At 37.8% G+C, this 14,985-nt stretch overlaps 1 protein-coding gene across 1 annotated transcript; it reads right to left on the minus strand.

The window, feature by feature from the left end:
* Window positions 1-9,111: 9,111 nt before the first annotated feature.
* LOC115804686 (major histocompatibility complex class I-related gene protein-like) lies at window positions 9,112-11,581 on the minus strand. Its single transcript, XM_030765193.1, has 5 exons — window positions 11,578-11,581; window positions 11,215-11,472; window positions 10,373-10,645; window positions 9,546-9,830; window positions 9,112-9,209 (listed from the first exon to the last, which is right to left on the minus strand). The coding sequence occupies exons 1-5, from the start codon at window positions 11,579-11,581 to the stop codon at window positions 9,112-9,114; spliced, it is 918 nt and encodes a 305-aa protein (XP_030621053.1).
* Between the last annotated feature and the right edge of the window lie 3,404 nt (window positions 11,582-14,985).

Below are 14,985 nucleotides of genomic sequence, written 5' to 3' on the forward strand. Positions count from 1 at the left end.
TGCACTTTACTGGACTGGGAGATGGCAAGAAATCATAATTATCTACCTACAGTTATTTCATGATTTGTTTTTCCGATGCAAAACATACCTGTTAAGTTTTTGTGCTCCCTTGCCAACTTCAGGGTTAACAACAAAAAATTTTGAACTGCTTTTGAGAGGGAAATGATCGCTCCCCAGTGTGTGTGCCCCTCAGTGTGGTTGAGCCAGTCAGGTGGGGAGTCAGAATCCAGGAGCATTGACCGACTGTCATAGTGAAGGAAAGTTTGGTCATCCATTTTCCACACTCCCATAAAACTAGGCAGACTCAGACCCTCTGAAACAATGTGGTTCAAGTGAAGAACATGGCTTTCTGTAGAAGACACTGAAACCATAAAACAAATTCCGCCATCAGTAACAATTTAACTGAAATCAAAAGCAAAAACGGAAACACCAAGAGGCAAAAAATGTTTATATAGTTTTCAGTATAAGATAGTTGATTATGTGTCACTATAACACATAACATACATATGATCACTGCAAATGTTCTGGTTCCTATATACCATACATGCAAAGATTTACATTACATTAATATAGCTGATGCTTTTATCCAAAGTGACTTACAAGTGGGAACAATTTAAGTTCTAGGATAGTATTAGACCTAAGAGTAAGTGCTTGTGCGAGAGTGCTTGATTTAACTGTAATCTGTTTGGATATTCATATAACACATGGCTGTAGCAGTAAAACACTAAAGTAAGCAGTAAACAGCAAAGTAGTTAAGCACTTACCTGCAGTAATGAACCTCCAAAAAACAAGACCCAAGACAACGACAACCTTCATCTTTACTGTCACTTCAACTGTATGCTTCGATGAAGGAATGCATATGCCAGAAGATTTCATTCCTTTGGCCCAGAGTTGTGTTTATTTTTAGTTCTCTGATGCTTTCGTAACAAACCAGTTCTAAACTAGCTCCCTGCACGACCACATTTTTTTTTTTTATGTGACATTGATCACCTTTGAAATTGTCTGTCAAAGTGAAAGTTAAGCCTAATAATAAAAACCTTATTCCATACATGTAGTACAATATGGCAAAGAACGTCTGTTGCTGGTTACACTATTGGAGGGGCCCTATCAGATTACTTTAATCGTTGGATCAGGATTCAAAGCACATGAAAGAAAATGCTGTTCAAGTCGATGAAAGGTACACCACCTCTGTTTTGGTACTGTACAATGGCCAGTAGGTGGCAGGCTAGAGAAACTACAATATGATAAGCAAATTAAGATGCACTCAAATGAATTTCTTCACCTAAGGATTGTGCCATAACTTTGAGGAATCACGACCATAAGATATTTTTATATGACAATGTGTATGTGTTTTTAAAGATTTTGCCAGACCAGTGCATTACATTCAGAGAGGAGTATGTTATCTTTGTTGAATGTTAAAATTTATTTATTTACATATACATTGATTGATTGATTGATTGATTGATTGATTGATTATTTTAGCTCATGTAATGTACACACATCACACCATTCAGTGGTGTGAGTTTTATATTTTTATGTAGAGGAATGGGAAAGTACAGTGGCATCAGTTATTATAAATATTTAACATCACTCTTCACATAAAGTATTTACATTGCCTATGTACTTGCATATAATACACATTACATAACATGTAACAAATACACATATACACACAACATCTCTGTTCTGTGCAAGTGTATGCTGCCAAGCCCTAACAATAATTACAAAACATTATTATTGTGTAACAGCGCCCTCACATAGAGCATGCGGTGCTCTTGTTTAAGCACCTCCATATTGTAGGTCTTTAGATCTTTACATAACTATAACCGTGTGACTGTAAAGAGCATTTACTTTGACAGCATCATGGATGAGGTGGCAACCCATCTTTAAGAGCATCAGTGATGAGATATCTGTCAAAATATAGACAATGCTCCTCCCTGTTCTCAGAATGGGTTCAACAGACAATCGTATCGCCCTATGAAATGTTTAATAGATCCACACTCCCTGGCTAGTACAGTAAGTAAGAGGGAATTCTGCTTTAGACAAATATGAGCTGATCAAAGCTTGTTCTGGTACAAAATAATCATAGCCCAAGTAGTTTTCATATACATCATCAGGACAAAGAATGGGGAAATTCCCAAGCAGCATTCTGCAATGAAGTTGTGCAGGAAGCATTTGTTTGAAACTGGTTTGTGATGTAAGCATCAGGGAGCTAAAAATGAAACACTGGAAAAAAAATGTTGTGGTATTCCATGAAAGATCATTATCAACACTCAACATCAGTTACACTGGAATGTAAAACCCTAGATAGTAATTAAAAAGAAAAAAACACTTCACAGTAACAAAATGTGAAATTACTTTGGATTACTTTAATATATACAGGTATGTGTGTGTATGTATATGTATGTATATGTATGTATAGATAGGATAAAAGCATATATATTCACTTGGAAGCAATCTGTGAAATATAAACATATGTTTATTACAAATGTTGCATCAGTAGGCAGAATAAGGATGCTGATTTGGTGTACACTGCTGCACTTAGAGCTTCTCTTGAATTTTCATTTCATTAGAATCTTATTTTCATGACAGAGAAAAATTGAAAAAACTGAAAGCTAGAACTACTAAACCGTAAAACTATATTGAGTTATCTAACACTATAACTATACATTGAGTTATATATCACATTTATTTAGCTAAATCGACAAAAAATGTATTCTACCCTGCCTCCTCACTTAAACTGAAATGTAAACTGAAATAATAAAAAAAATACAGTCAACTTATTCTTCATCAACAGGTTGGCCATCCTTTTCCTCAGTGTTCTGAGCTGTAACAAGGCAACCCCCCCCCCCCCCCCCCCCAAAAAACTGTGATTTATTAGGATGAAATATGATTGGAATTTGACTTGAATCACATAAATCATAAATAACAATTTAAGAATTTTATATACACAGCAATATTTAAATAATATATTCAACATCATAGAGACTCATTACTCACCTCTTGCACTGACATATTCGCAACGCAGTTGAATGCCAGTAGAGAGCCTAAATTTTCTTTTGCTAAACAGGCACCACAGTGCTACTGCTAATATCAGCAAGGACACCAGTATTCCAACAATGATAAATACAGTGGAGAGGTTCTTCTGGGGAACTGCAATTAAAGATGAAACAGAAACATGAATTAAACAAAACAACAAATGAATGAATGAATGAATAAATAAATAAATAATAGGGATGTGCAGAGAGCCCAGTATTTGTATTTGTATCTGTATTTATTGAGGCAGCAAAATTATTTGTATTTGTATTTGTATAAGAATAAAAGTGGAAATAGGCATAATGATCCTGTTTTTGTTTTTATTACGCTTCTAATTTTAGGATATTGAAGTGTTAATACAAGTGTTCTTCAATAAACTATTATCTTAATTATGAACACTTAAATGTATTTTTGGTTTATGGGTTTCAGAGACCCGGAAATAACCATGTATAACCTTAAACATCACTGAAAAGAAAATCATCTTAAAAGTTGCATTCAGTTCGTAATCAACACTCAAGTCAATAAACTAAACTCTAAACTAATAAATGCCTGTGTGAACATTGTGAACCCAGCCAACACCCGCCATAATTGGGGGAAGCAACCATGTGACACACAGGCTGAACACAGTGAGACACACAGTGAGCACAGCGAGTAGGTGAACTAGCCAGTAACAACACTGCCAGAGATAATGTAGGCCAATCTCCTACGTGGAGCATATTTTACACTTTAGTACTCAAATTCACAAATAATGAAATACTGTATCTTTTGGCACATCAGCACTACATTATCATAATTATCCAGACTCAAGATTGTGCAAGAAACTGTGTCTATTCCGAAGAAAGAACCTCGTCACGGACTTGGAGGAAATTGCCACGAGAATGTCGTAATTTTACCAGAAAACAAGTCATAGTATTCCGAAAATAAAGTAATTTCACGAGAAAATAGTCATAATATTACGAGAATAAAATCATAATTTTGGACTTCGTGTTGTTTCAGAGGGGAAATATTAGAAGAGCAGCCTGTCTTCTGTGTTAATATGGAGAACATGGAGCATCTTGTGAAGTTAGTTTTGTATAGGTTTCACGAATAATGAAATACTTAATCTTTTGGCACATCTTCTGATCCTCTTCTGTTCTTCTAAAATTACAACTTTATTCTCATAATATTATGACTAGGGATGTACCCGAATACGTTATTCGGGAAGGCATGAATAATGTGATGAAAACAGATATTTTTTCTACCCGAAATTGTTCGTTATTGTTCGAGGAAAAAACATTATTATCATGTCTGTGCGTCAGCCACTATGTTTCTTCAAATCGACTGATAACATTGTGGATGGCTACAAGATGAAAATTCTCATTCTGTTGGCAGCATAAGACTTTGATTTCTCTAACTAGTCATTTAATTTACTGCAGATCATTTAAAAGTGATCGCTATATTCTGTATTTGCTCACACCGAGTCAGGTGCAGGGGCAAGCGAGACAAAGGTGGCCGCTGGATTACTACCGCAACATATATCAAAATGAAGCTCAGAACATGTAATTTTTAACTGTATGTATGTGTTAATTTCCTCCATTTAAAACAAAACAAACCCAGTCTAAAGTCGTTTCATTCACTGCCCTGTTTAACATGACTTCTGTATAAACCACGCCCACTTCCGGTCTACTATCCGAATACAAATACAGAGACAGATAATTTTGTTGGTTGAACAGATATAGGTACAGATAATGTAGACCTCTAGTTCGTACCCCAGTTCACAGTGATATTTCCTCTGACACTGCTGTGCAGCACCAGGCATCTGTAGCCCTCAGAGTTCTGGGCTCCCTCTGGCACCCTCACCCTCCTCCTCAGTTGGTAGGTACCATCCCCATTAGGCAGAACTGCGTCACCACTCATTCCCTGCAACAATGGGAGGTTGTCAGGGCCCAGCCAATCAACCTGCACCTCCTTTGGGTAGAATCCCGTAACATGACACGTGAGCTCCATTTCAAATGCGTCTCGAGTAAGACCCTCCATTATTCCGACCTGAGGGGCTGCAATGAAATGATTTATCATGAGTGGATCTGCAAAATAACTTTGTGCATATTGTGTTACAAGTTTGTTTTTAGCCCGTCCCCAATTCAAAATCAGAATCAAAGAGAGGTATTCCAGCCATGACTGAACTAACTTCAAATTGTCGAATAACCCACTAATAGTGAAATTGAAGTAAAAATATCTGTCATGGATCTGAATAGTGTAAATATATAATGAGTGATGTATCGATACCATTGCTCAACCAATATGAACTCAAGAAAGGAGTAAGCAAAGGTCACAGTGATGTAAAAAGCAGCTGAAAATAAAATAAAATGAGGTCTTCAGACCATCGTTAGATCTAAGTGGCTTGTTAAGACACTGAAATGCTGAAAATCAGTGATTAGGCCACTAATCAAACTTACATCCAACAAATGGAAACACACCACTTTTTAACATTAAAAAGGTTTTGTCAGTATGAACTAGACTTTTGCATTTGACAGGTTTCAATGTTAATGTTACACTCCTCACCTAATTTGACATTGTTCCAGGGGGCAAATTTCAGAATGCCTTTAAGTCTCTGAATGCACTCATAATTATAATAGTAATACAGTCTGTCCAGGTCAAATGCTCCCTTGATCACCCTTTGGACATAGTGGACAGCCTGAGGTTCTGCAGCTGTCCACACTCTTGCGGGAATGTCAAAAGTCACAAAGTCTTTTCCATTATAACCGTGGCTGACTGAAGAATCGATTGTTCCGTCACTGTTCAATCTGCAGTAACCGTGAGTCTGGTAAATGCCAACCTCTGGGACTGACCCTTAGAAAACAAACATCAGAATTAGCTGGGTGTGCTTGGAGAAGTCAAGAGCATTGCATTTTGATATAGTGAAGGACTCAGAAAAACCTTTACAAAAACAATTAAGATGCATTCTACTTGACCAGAAGATGGGAACATAATGATCTACCATAGTTATGCTATGAATGGTTCTTCTGTATGCAAGACATACCTGTTAGGTTTTTGTGCTCCCCTGCCAATCTCAGGGCTATTAGCAAAAATTTGTGAATTACTTTTGAAGTAAGAATCAGTTCCCTCCAGTTAGATAGCCCCTCAGTGTGGTTAAGCCAACTGGGAGGTGGTGAGTCTGAGTCCAGGAACACTGATTGACTGTCATAGCGGAGGAAAGTTTTATCATCCAAAGTCCACATCCCCACATAATCCGGAAGACCCAGACCCTCTGAACTGATGTGGCTCATGTGTAGACAATGTCCCTCCGCAGAAGTGGCTAAAATGACGAAAAGGTTCACATCATCAGTAACAAACTAACTGAAATCAGAAGTAGATGCTGAAATATTCCACCACTAAAATGTCCATAAAATCTGAAGACTTTAAGAAAGCTGAAAATATATCAGTAAGCACCCTGACATAAGCATGGTTACTATAGTGTTTTTAGGTTGTCTGTATTATACCAATAAAGCTTTAAACATATTTTGTTGGGCACTCATAAAAGACAATCTTAAAGCATATATCTCTCATAGGGAAGCACTCAGTCAGAAACACAATGAAACAATAAAGTGCTTACCTGCACTCATGAGCCTCCAATGGTGAAAGACAAAAATCAAGACAGCAACAACCTTCATTGTTACAGTCAGTTCAGCTGGCACTTCTTAATGGTGAATTATGAATCAGTGCTGTATTGAGTTCATTTTTGGCTCTCTGATGCATCATGACAAACCAGTTTTAAACAAGTTTGTTCTGCAACCTGACACCTGTTTTCTGTTTCATGCTATTCTGTGTCAACATTTTTGGTCATGTGATCCAGGACAACAACTCTCGCACGCCTATTCTGCTCCATTCATATGAAAACTTGGCAATGGTTAGTTTGTTCAAAAACAAGCTTTGAATGCTCATATGCACCCAAAGATGTCGCAGTTATTTACAATGGTTTTGTGCTTGTGCCGTCAATCTGCAGAGATAAAGAATGCACAGTCGTCACAACGGTTTGTGAAGGTTTTCATTTACAGAGAGACATGACTATCTGCCAAGCCCACCGTGAGAACGGTGGGGATTCACTGTATTTTAACCTGAGTGTTACGAGTGATACCCTCAAAGATTTGTTAGCACATTGTCTATGAGGCTATTGACATCAAAGAAAATTCTCTTTATAGTCCCACTGTACTGAATATATGTACAAGGTCCTTAAACAAGAGCACAGCATGTTCTATGGAAGAGCAATGTTACAGTAAAATTATCTATTGACAACATCTGTGATTACTTTAAATTATTCATGTAATAACCAAGTACTGTGGTAATATGTGTATGTTTGAATTTACACTGACCTTACTTACATAGCTGCACTGTAATAAAGAACTTGCAGTAATACCTGTGTGTACAAATTGGTCCTTACGAGTGAGGCTGGGTACTGGGAAGTCATAGAATTGCATATTCTGCAAACACAACAGTTACACTGATGTTATGGAGAATGTACAGCATGTAAATACATCACCGATGAAGACACTTTATGTAAACAGAGATATAAGTACTAATGAAATATCTTTGTCATTACTGATGGCAGTACAGTTTCCCATGTTTTTGTCCATAAAGATAAATACACATAAATTGTACTGATGCAGGATAATCACTACAATACATTCATTCATTCATTTTCTGAGCTGCTTATCCTAATTAGGGTCGCAGGGGATGCTGAAGCCTATCCCAGCACTCATTGGCTGAAAGGCGGGGAAACACCCCACAGACTACAATATATGCTCTGTAAATATCACAATGCTATAGCTGTGATCCCTCAAGACTGTAATGTTCTCCTTAGGTGTAAAGATGAAGCTGGGTGCATTTGAACTCACTCTACATTTTCATGTTGTAGTTTCTCTCTTCTGCCACCTACTGGCCATTGTGTAGCAACAAAACAGAGCTAACTAGTCTTGTACTTACTATATTTTAGAGGGGACATTCAACTTCCACACCATTTTTATTTTTATCACAAACACAGCACTTGTGGGGAGGTCTGTGGCTAATAGGTATGCACAGAAATCTTTGGCTAGTTTTGTTCTGAAAAGCAGTAAAAACTTGTTCCACATACACCACTGTAACCAGCAGCAGATACGCTACATCTTTTAGGACTGCATGTATGAGATCAATTCTCCCATGATTCATTTTTCTAGTGAGTCAAATATGTTTCACATTTGCAGAGGACCATGTTTAATAGTAAATAAGTATCAATAAATACAAACAACTTATACATAATAAAAACGGCATTAAAAACACTCGCAAGTCCTAGTCTAATCCCAAAATCTATGCAAAGACTCTTACAGTTTGCGCAGTTGACAGCAGGCAGCAGCAGAGAAAAAGAAAGTCCAATATGAAAACAAAAAGAAAATTTTATGACATCAACAAAATAAGTTTGCATGAAGTACATCGAAATGTAAGATGAGCAATAAGCTTCATATCTTTTTAAAACAAATCATAAGGCAAAAACCTCATTTCAGTAATGGACATTGATAAATAACATTGTAAGCAGAGACTGCCTAGACTGAGACATTCAGTATATATAGAACAATATGAAAATAATACTTTTATATTCAAAATCAGAGGCACTGACATGTTAAACATCTGATATCAACTCTTCCAATACTGTAGTTCACTTTCAAAAAATATGACATAAATATGAAAAGAATAACTGGATAGAAATAGGGAAATACTGGGTTAAAATATACTACATTAAACTAGCTAAATTAACAAAAAATTAAAATTAAAACTCTCTTCTCCTATCATACACCAAAGTGAAAACAATACGGTCAACTTATTCTTCTCCAACAGGTTGACCATCCTCTACCTCAGTGTTCTGAACTTTGATAAGATACAAATACAACGATTTACTGATATTAAATGTGACGTGAACTGCACACGCATTACAACTGACTTACGATGAAGGTTTACATATACACAACAAAATCTAAATAACAGATTTAACATCATAGTGACACATTATGCATGTCTGTTGCGGAGAACTTTGTGATGCTGTCGATTGCCCGTAGAGGACTTGCATGTTTATCTGCTGAGCAGGCACCACACTGCTGCTGTTGCTGCTAATATCAAGGAAACCACTCCAACAGTGACAAATACGATGGACAGATTCCTCTTGGGAACTGCAATTAAATATGAAACAATAACATGACCTCAAACAAACAAACAAACAAACACACCAGCTCCTTGCAACCCCTTTTCAGGATTTATATCAATTCATTCTTTTTATTTTTACGTATTTCATCTGACTGATGGATACACTGTTAAGCATATAAATGATTTGCATAATTTCATTTGACCATCCGTAGACTGCCATCTGCATAACACAGATGTGTAGAACAAAGCAGTCAGGGTGAGAAGGGGTGTTCTTCGGTGGTCATAACCTGGTTGGTATTTATTCAAGGATACAATGATGTTTTTAAAAAGCAAAATATGTAACTACTCTGTGTTGTTCTTACCCCAGTTCACAGTGATATTTCCTCTGACACTGCTGTGCAGCACCAGGCATCTGTAGCCCTCAGAGTTCTGGGCTCCCTCTGGCACCCTCACCCTCCTCCTCAGCTGGTAGGTACCATCCCCATTAGGCAGAACTGCATCACCACTCACTCCCTGCACCAAGGGGCGGTTGTCAGGTCCCAGCCACTCAACCTGCACCTCCTTTGGGTAGAATCCCGTCACATGACACGTGAGCTCCATTTCAAATGCGTCTTGAGTAGGACCCTCCACTATTTTGACCTGAGGGGCTGCAACAACCATGCCATGTTTACTGAAACCATTCACTGAAAGTACACAGCACAGCTCTGTGCAGAGTGTGTTACCAGTGTTTGAGTTTTGGCTTGGATTTGGTCTTCAAGCCACTACTCAAGTCTCTCAAAATGGTCAAATAACCTGTTACAAGTGAAATATATTTTTGTTGAAAAAACTACCTTTCAACAGATTTTATCTTTCACTTGTCTCATCCAAGGTCATATATACACAATCAGTGATTCACCATTGTTCAGCTAACTTAAGCAATAGGAAGTGAAAACAACAGTGCTAAATGGGGAAAAGCACAAAAAAGTCCTTTAAAAGAAAAATTAACCAAGGTAAGCCATTCAGTCAAAAATAGAGTCAAATGCCAAAGTCTAAAGAAATCACCATTTGTTACCTCATGCCAGTTCCCTGATATATTGGTTCGGGTCTGAGTGGAGTTTGGTCAAGATGAACTCCTTAGCAGCAATATAACTATAACTGCTAATATAACAGGCGAAGTTCAATAAAACAGGTTACTGGAAGTTCTCCTGACCTTTCTTCTCCAGCACTTTTAGGCTGAACTGCAGTAGCTTCTTCAGCCAGCTAATACATCCAGACTCATAGTGGGTAGTGAGACGGTGGAGGTCCTCAAGGTCCCGTTCCCTCTTCAGTTTGTAAAAGACAGCCTCTGGAACAGCAGCTGTCCACATTTGGGATTTAACATCAAAGCTCACAAAATCTTTGCCATCATAGGCATGGCCCATGGAGGCTAATGTAGTATTGTCTGGGTTGAGCTGACACCAGCCTTGAGCCTGATATGTATGATCTGCAAAAACAGAAGATTCTTAAAACTCCAGACTGAAAACCCTGGTTTGCTTTCCTATTCATCTGCTGAACTGAGGGATCACTGTCCCTACCTCATCCCCAAAAATATCTCTAAAATGACAATTATCTATTATCTAGGCCAGTGATCCTCAATCCTGCTCCTGGGGGACCCCTGCTCTGCACGTTTTCCATCTTTCCCTGCTCCACCTACCTGGCTTAACTCATCAATGGCACTTTGGATTGGCTGAGCACACCTTATTTGATCAAGAGCATGTTAATCACACGAATCAGGTGTGTTAGGATAGGGTCGACAAGATGCAGAGCAGGGGCTCCCAAGGAGCAAGATTGAGAAACATTGTTCTAGGCTATAAATATCACATAACAGATTTAAGAAAGCTGTGAGATAGACAGAGATCTAAAAGGGATATAAATGAAGAGCAAAAATTACTGAAATGTACTATTAAATTTACTCAGTCAAACATGAAAAACATTTTACTGTGACTTTTTCATTTTATTATATCATTGTGATATTGAGCTCTCCGTAAATGTCAAACTTTGAGATATGTTTACCATGAGAGCCATTTAACCGTTCGTTGATAAGATTAACGGCAGTATTCATCACATGTCGATTAAACTTCAGATTTTCGCTGATTTCTTTCCAGAACTTTAAGCCTTCAGGGTGACTGAGCCAGTCAGGGATCTTGGTTTCTCTATCAGCGCTGCTGTTGTAGTAGGATACCACAACATCATCTAGCATTAAAAACTGGACGTTCTTAGGAAACCAAGTTCCCCTGGTTGCAATACAATGTCGACGAAGCCTATGGACCTCTGAAAGACAAATATTATATCAACATAAATCACTGAACAAAGTGAAGTTTCAAAGTCGCAATACATACTTAACATGATAATTGTGATAATTTTATGAATACTAACTCATGATAATTTTAAGACATTAACAGTTGTGAAACGCGACCCTGACACAGCAAAGACACAAAGCTTAAAAAGTAGAAATAAAACTAACTCACCTGATTCGGACAGATGAAAACATATAAAAACAAAAAGAGCTGTGAGACTCAGCATCTGTTCTAGAGTAAAGTATGGTCTAAATTTAGACCATAATCGCAGTGTCGTTAGTGTTATATCGTATCCTTAGAGGACATTCGGAAGGGTGCAATACCTGTACCAGTCACTCAATGTTTATTATTTCAACGAATTGGTGCAGGGCTTAACTTCAACTAGATCAGCTCAGCCAAAGAAAAAGGCTGAATATTTTGAGAAACGTAAAGACAAGTTTGTTCTGTATCTTCCCTTGCGTGAGAAAATGCAACCGTAGTTATCTGACTTTCAATTGTGATTGTCGAATATAGTAAAGCTAATTTTAAAGCGGAGGCGAAAGTGGAAGAGGAAGTCAGGGTGCCTCTGTAGCTCTGCCACGTTGTGTTCGGTTGAGTTCATGAATTAGACTATATCCTGCAGGCTCGTGAATACGTGTTCCTCTTCCTTGAAACCATTAGTCTTCACACAACAGCTTTTTGGTGTGGACCCAGGTCCGCTTCGGCCATTGGTACAGTTCGTTTGGCATGAACACTATTTTCCTAACTCGGGTGCGGAACCAAGGGACTGTCCCCGAGTCCTAAAGAAAACACTTGCACTCGAGCACGGACCAGTCAAACGGACCAAGTGTGAAAGCAGCCTTAGGAACCTTGCAAAAACCATGTGATTCTTTTCAGTCACCGGAAAACCTATGTGTAATTCCTGTATTGTGTTTAAATACAAATTGAAATGGTAATATGATCTAATAGTATTTGGTTTTGTCAGTTGTGTGGAGAGGGGATATATACAGGAGAAATGCGGTTAATAATCTAAGAGAGAGTACGTTTAATTGGGCATTCCGAATTGAGGAGTAGTTTATGCATAGGTGTTATACTCAGGTGACTGATAAAGTAAAGGAAACATTCAAGCCACTTGAGGGATACAAAGTCAGTTTAAAGTGCTTTGAGAAATGTGTGGATCCTGGGTTTATCATGTAATTAACATCACATCATTTTTAAGTTCATGTGCAAAAATGCTGTTCAACTTGCTAATGTTTCACAAAGAGTAATGACTAAATTATGTTTACATGCAAGTCTGAGGGAGTGACATCATGAACTAGGGTCAAAAGTGGTTGAAAGCAAGTAGTCCTTGACTGTGTTTCTCCTTTCATTTGGAATGCGAGGCAAAATAGACAAGCATTTCTGAATCATCTGACTGCAAATATCAATCTGAGACATCAATTTGAGTCAGAATAATCCACTGAGAACTTCACATGGAGGGATACATGCAGAACATACATGCTGAACATAAAGCCTCACTGAACTCAGAGATACACACTTGCAAATAAAGTAGTACAGCAAATACAGGCAAAGGAAAACTATAGAGTGGGGAAAAAAGGTAAAATAGTAGGATGAGTTATTTTCATTGAGCTGAAGAGACACACACCAAAGGAAAACAATCTGAAAGACTTTGATTTCTCCAGTTACTGTTCAGCTAAATGATAAAATGGTCAGAACAAGTGATGTACACACTTATGAGCATGGTATGATTATCCATGCCAGATCTGCTAGTTTCATTAACTTGTAAATGGTTATCACTCTGAGCATTTCATGCATATAAATGGTTTGGATTAACTGGGAATGGAGCAAAAACCAAAACAAATCCAATCTGTGGCATTCCTGCTGGGGAAAAGACCTCATTGGTAAGAGAGGCTGAAGGACAATAGCAAGAATTGTGCAAAGAACTGGGCCACAAATAGGTAAATAATGGTGCCTTATGACAGAAATGAGCACTAGCATCTCAGAATACACAACTCATCTGTCCCCATCACAGATAGGCTATAGCAACTTAGCTGTATTCTGTTAAAAACATGAAGTTGCAGCTTTGTTGGGTACATGATCACTAACACTAAACAGCAGACGGTACACAGAGCCTCATTCTAATTCCTTATTATGTTATGCAGATGGCAGATTAGCATAGGCACCATGATCCATAAAATCATCCCGTCTAATTTCAACAGTACAGATTGGTGTCAGAGGTATAATAATGTGATGACTGTTTCCCTGGCACACGTCAGGTCCTATGGTACCTGCTGGGTTAGTGTCAACTCTTCATATCTTGCTCAAAGTTCAAACATAAGTTTATTACACAGGTATTGTATCATGGGCCCCAGGAAAAACACTCCCCAGGACCAGTTATACAAAGAAGGGGATGAATTTGCCCCATGCACTCACTCTTAATATTTTTTAAATAGAAAGTGTCTATAAATCACTCATTTAGATAATAATAATGAAAGGCTCCTCAGGCCTCAACTGACTACCTCTCCGGCTCTTCAAAAAAGAAAAAAGCTCTCCACTCATGTGCTTGTGTATTTCACATTGTCACTAATCCAGCGGATTAATTTATCTTAGTAGGCTACATTTAAAATGGACTTTTGGGCAGGTATTTTGGCAGTATGCATACTACTTGTTTGTAGATTTGTTGTTGATTTGCAATTGGATGGTGTGACAGTAACCTGAACAGAGATGACTGAATTTTGGCTTTATACATTTATGCTGTTCAAGCTCTCATAAACTAGATCAAGGATGTGTAACACAGATGAATAGTGTGAATCTAGCTATCCGTAATCTATGTAATGTTTCCTAACCCTGCTCCTTGGAGCCCACACATTTTAGGTCACCTGATTCAGCTTATAATGACCATAGAATTGGGAAACACTGACCTACAAATTGTTGCGTTAATAAATTTGTCCGTGTAAATGTATTGCCTACTGCAGTTTGTACAGATGATTGTACTTTGTAAGTAATCTAATGTTCAAAATTCAAGATGTGAGAGTGAGAATTTTCTCCTTTGGCACAGGTTCTCACATATGAGATGTCTGGTACCCCTGAGGCAAACAGCAGTTTTGTTAGGAATTATGTCTGTCTAACTGTCTGTTCTGTCCAACACTGATGCAAATATCACTGATGCAAATCTTAAATGATTTTCATCAGAATATGAATATGTAAACATAATTTGAGGTTATAAAGGGAAAGGGTAGTTGTTACACTAGACTGCCTGCCTAACACAGTTACATCCTTAAGGACTTTGACTTAAACTTTATTGTAGGTAAGTAGCTTGCTTTTTCATACATGTCAGTACATGTTTTCTGGATAGACTTGTTTCTGATTTGCAGTTGCATGATCTTACCAAACTTTCTGAAACAAATTGCTAACAATTTAATTTCACTGATGACTGAGAAGTTAAACTGATATCTGTGGTGGCCATAACATTGGCATAACATAAACAATCCTTTTCTTCTAACACAAA

The sequence above is a fragment of the Chanos chanos genome, chromosome 2 (genome assembly GCF_902362185.1).
Source record: "Chanos chanos chromosome 2, fChaCha1.1, whole genome shotgun sequence".
Classification (NCBI taxonomy): Eukaryota; Metazoa; Chordata; class Actinopteri; order Gonorynchiformes; family Chanidae; genus Chanos; species Chanos chanos.